At 26.2% G+C, this 3,930-nt stretch overlaps 1 protein-coding gene across 4 annotated transcripts; it reads right to left on the bottom strand.

Moving 5' to 3' along the window:
- Positions 1-998: 998 nt before the first annotated feature.
- On the bottom strand, positions 999-3,365 carry LOC100573922. Of its 4 annotated transcripts, XR_003838865.1 has the most exons (7): positions 3,016-3,365; positions 2,799-2,909; positions 2,446-2,698; positions 2,226-2,370; positions 1,776-1,969; positions 1,574-1,713; positions 999-1,471 (listed from the first exon to the last, which is right to left on the bottom strand). XR_003838865.1 is itself a non-coding variant. In XM_029486159.1 (5 exons), exons 1-3 carry the CDS (start codon positions 3,232-3,234, stop codon positions 2,690-2,692), a joined length of 339 nt encoding a protein of 112 aa, XP_029342019.1. In that variant the 5' UTR covers positions 3,235-3,365; the 3' UTR covers positions 1,574-1,969; positions 2,226-2,370; positions 2,446-2,689. The 4 variants fall into 4 exon arrangements, 2 of the variants coding, with proteins under 2 accessions (XP_029342019.1, XP_029342018.1); XR_003838864.1 differs by having other exon boundaries at positions 1,574-1,969; positions 2,799-3,365; XM_029486159.1 differs by lacking the exon at positions 999-1,471 and having other exon boundaries at positions 1,574-1,969.
- Positions 3,366-3,930: the final 565 nt, after the last annotated feature.

Here is a 3,930-nt window from a genome sequence, read left to right as displayed (position 1 = left end):
ATTAATATAATTTGTTTAAATTTCAGTTAACCATGACATTATAATATAGAATCAAAACATTAGGGATTAATTGATTGAAACTTAAACAATATTGTACTTAATTAAGCAGCTGTAGAACTTTAATAGGTAAGTATAAGTACTTAATGATAAAAAAAATGTAATTAAGGGAACCAAAATAAAAAATATATCATATAAAATATAGTTATATTTCATAACTATGGTATTAAATATTATTAAAAACATAATTATAAATACTTTAAAATACAAATATCAATTACAAAAACTCATGGAAAATGGTTCATCATTTTCGATTGCTGGTAATATAATAAAGTCCAATGATGCCAAATCAAAATTTGGATCTGAAATTAATACATCTGTAATTTCTGGGATACTGGAAATCTTACTGGGTCTTTCAGCATTTTCTTCTGTAACTAATATATTGTTGCACAAGTTATTTAAATATTTAAGCAAATATTTAGGTCATGACATTTTTAGTTTTCAAGCTTGTGCTGTTAAAATCTAAATTTTTATTTTTTCCTAATTCTAAACTTATTTTATTTATTATAATATTATTCCGTAATCATAATACATTATAAAAAGTATATTAAATACAGAATTAAAATGTTTGTACTTTGTAGGGATTATAGCTACTTAAATAGTACCTATAATTATTGATTTAATGTTATGAGTTATATAAAATTGCCTTAATACTATTCTAAATAAGTAATCATAATCAATCAATCGATTATTTTTTTTAGAAGAAATTATAAAACCACTGTGAATACCAAATAATATATATTGTGCTACATACTACAATATAGAAATATTAAAATATTTAAACAATTAATAACGCTAAACTTAGTATTTAGCTTCGATTTTTATAAATCTTTTGAGTATTAAAAATAAATATATTTTGTTTGCTTATTTATATTTTTATTTAAAATAGCATAAGTATAATGTGTAATGTGTATATATTATATTTTAGACGTAGCTAATTATGTTTCAAACATTTAAAATATATGAGGCTTGTTCATTCACCCTTTTTATTTATTTCACCGTCTAACATAGATAACAAAACACCAGTTTGTAGCTACAAGAATTGTAAACTTATGTACACAATCCATATGCGGTAACGATAATTGCGAAATTCGGCTAAACGTAGAAGATGAGGCATTTATACGATTGAGAATTTGACATATTAACTGAAAAGCACAAAACAATTAATGTATTACATTATGTAAGTACCTAATGCATTATATTTAAAAAAAACAATTCAAGGATTCTTCGCAACCTGAAAGACTCTGCCAAGTGATCCTTCTTGGTCAATTATGAAATTACGATCAAAATGAATCATCATTTCAATAACACGTAATAATGTTACAGTGTAAATAAAACTTTTACCACACATTTTTAGCTTGTTCACTTCTTCCGACGAAAAAATAACAGTATGGTTTTCGTTTATATCTTTTATCTTTAAACATTGCAAGAGTGATAGTATATAGTATATAGTTCCATATATAATATAAAACTTACAAATTTAATGTATAAATATCATCAACACAATCGTACATACTTCTTGGAATAAACTTATGAACTCAGAAAAAGCCCAGTTTAGATAATTAAATGAGTTATTGATAAAATTAGACGCTGTTTCTTTGTCTTGAGCTATAACCGTTCATATGTCATTTTGTAACACGGTAGCAGGTGGTCGTACTGTCGAGAAAAAAACACAATAATTATAACTACCTAGTACAAAAAAGTTATAAAACTATAACCAGTGCCCATGTTAGAAAACACAATTTCTTCAAGTGCTCCTTGTGTAGAGATGTGTTTATTGTTTAGATGAGGCGGTTGTACATAACGAAATGCAAATCCAGAACCGTACCAAATTAACATTAATATTAAATTGGTTTTGATCTACATTTTTCACTCCCTCGGTTTTAAAATTGATTTGATCGCACGCAGTCGTCTAAAAAAAATATATAATTCTCATAGTTATTAAACATAATATTATGTTGATTTCTATATAAACCATGTAATACTATGGCATGTATAATAAATAATAATGACATGATATAGGTATCTGGTATATGTATAATGTATATAGGTGGCTATAGTATATCAGTACACCACAATATACATTATAAAAACATTTAAAAAATTTTAAAAATATTTCATGGATTTAATTAAGAAGGATATTGTTAAATAATATAATTAAGTCTTACGATTTTTTTTCAACTGATTTAGGATTAGTCAAATACAAAGTGACTCCTTGTACAATTATTTCTTTGGTTTTCGGATGGATTATTCTATGATCATTAAAAATGTCAAGTAATATTTCAGCAATGAACATGGCTAACCATTTTTTAGCTAAAATTAAAACATGTATTTAATATCTCGATATTACGATTGTTCCAACTTGTTATTTTAAGCGCGTAATATTACCAACTATAATAGCATCGAACTTCTGGATTACGTTAGTGTAATCAGGCAATAGAACAGCTAACCCCATCAGATTATCAATATAAAATTCTGGGACGAATCTGAACAATTCGTCTTCAACATCTGAACAATATTTTACTGTGTTCGAAATGATCGAGAGAATCCATTCTAAAATTTGTTAATTTGCGCCTACAAATATCAAACTCTTCAGCCAGGCTACATGCCTCATAGATAAACAAATTTTTTTTTAAATGTCCTAAACAAATATGTAATATGTATATATGATTTGTTTTAAATATATCAATAGACGTATATTATTTTAATGTCTTATAAATGTATAAAAAAATAATACCTACCTTAAGAGTGTGCTCTAACATGTCCACGTTTTCGTTGGAAATTTTTAATTCATAATCTACTATAGCATAGTCTATCGATAAATCGACTAATCTGTCTTTGAAAGCTACATACTATAAGAATACATTATATTATATTAATAAAAATGACAACAAATAATTAATAACGTGTAACTCGTACTACGCCTTTAAGATATATAATGTTGCGTTCATATCTTACTTCAATTAACTGTCTATGGCAAGCTACGTGATATAAGCACATTATATTGTTCAGCAACACAGAAAATACATGTTTTTTGTCAGTAGGCAAATGATCAAATGACAATATTCTATTCATGACAGCATCGGCGATATAAGTGTTTGCATTTCTGTCTTCAGTATTCCTAAGGATTCTTGTTAAAACGGTAATCAAACCAGCCGCCGAATTAATTTCTATCATTTCATCCTCAACGTCGACTTGAACAAAAATCGTATAACGTATATTATATATAACGTATATATTATAGGTAAATCAAAAAGTATAGAAGAAATACCATTTTGAATGATTTAACGTTACTTGCACTTAATTAACATTTCACGTGATTAATTGTACCTACCCTTGACATTTAATGACGGGATAATATTATAATATAATTTAATAATATTGAACATGAAATTAACGTATAATATTAGGCAATTATTATTTTAAATACACGTAAAACATATGAATTATTATTACTGTTTGATTTTGATAATGTATCAACTAATTAATACAAGAGTGAAGTGTGGTGAAGACAATTAAATCTATTAAATTTGACGGTATAAACTGCACATAAAAGTAACACTCTGTATTTAAGTAAGCAGTATTGCATATATACGTGGTGCATAAAATTATATAAGACTTTTATTAATATTTAATTAAGTTGTTAATATAACTAAAATATTATTAGCGGGTCACCACTACGGTTTTATTTTCCCGTGAACAACCTATTTCGATGTAATAGGTTCGAACTACATAAACGGACAAATAAAACCGCAGTATGTGAACTGCAGCTTGAAAATAAAAAAGTATAAATCACGAAAAACGGAAAGACGTATGTTATTAAAGATTGCGAATTAATATGAAAATATTAAAATTAACGTCGAATTATCCAAG

The sequence above is a fragment of the Acyrthosiphon pisum genome, chromosome A1, assembly GCF_005508785.2.
Source record: "Acyrthosiphon pisum isolate AL4f chromosome A1, pea_aphid_22Mar2018_4r6ur, whole genome shotgun sequence".
Classification (NCBI taxonomy): domain Eukaryota; kingdom Metazoa; phylum Arthropoda; class Insecta; order Hemiptera; family Aphididae; genus Acyrthosiphon; species Acyrthosiphon pisum.
This window is presented reverse-complemented; position numbering and strand designations above follow the sequence as displayed.

Excerpts from the sequence above, each read along its gene's own strand:
- LOC100573922 (XM_029486158.1), bottom strand. The coding sequence starts at position 3,234 with ATGATAGAAATTAATTCGGCGGCTGGTTTGATTACCGTTTTAACAAGA. Across the intron at positions 2,910-3,015 it reads GCCATAGACAGTTAATTGAA|TATGTAGCTTTCAAAGACAG; the intron begins GTAAGATATGAA and ends GTATTCTTATAG.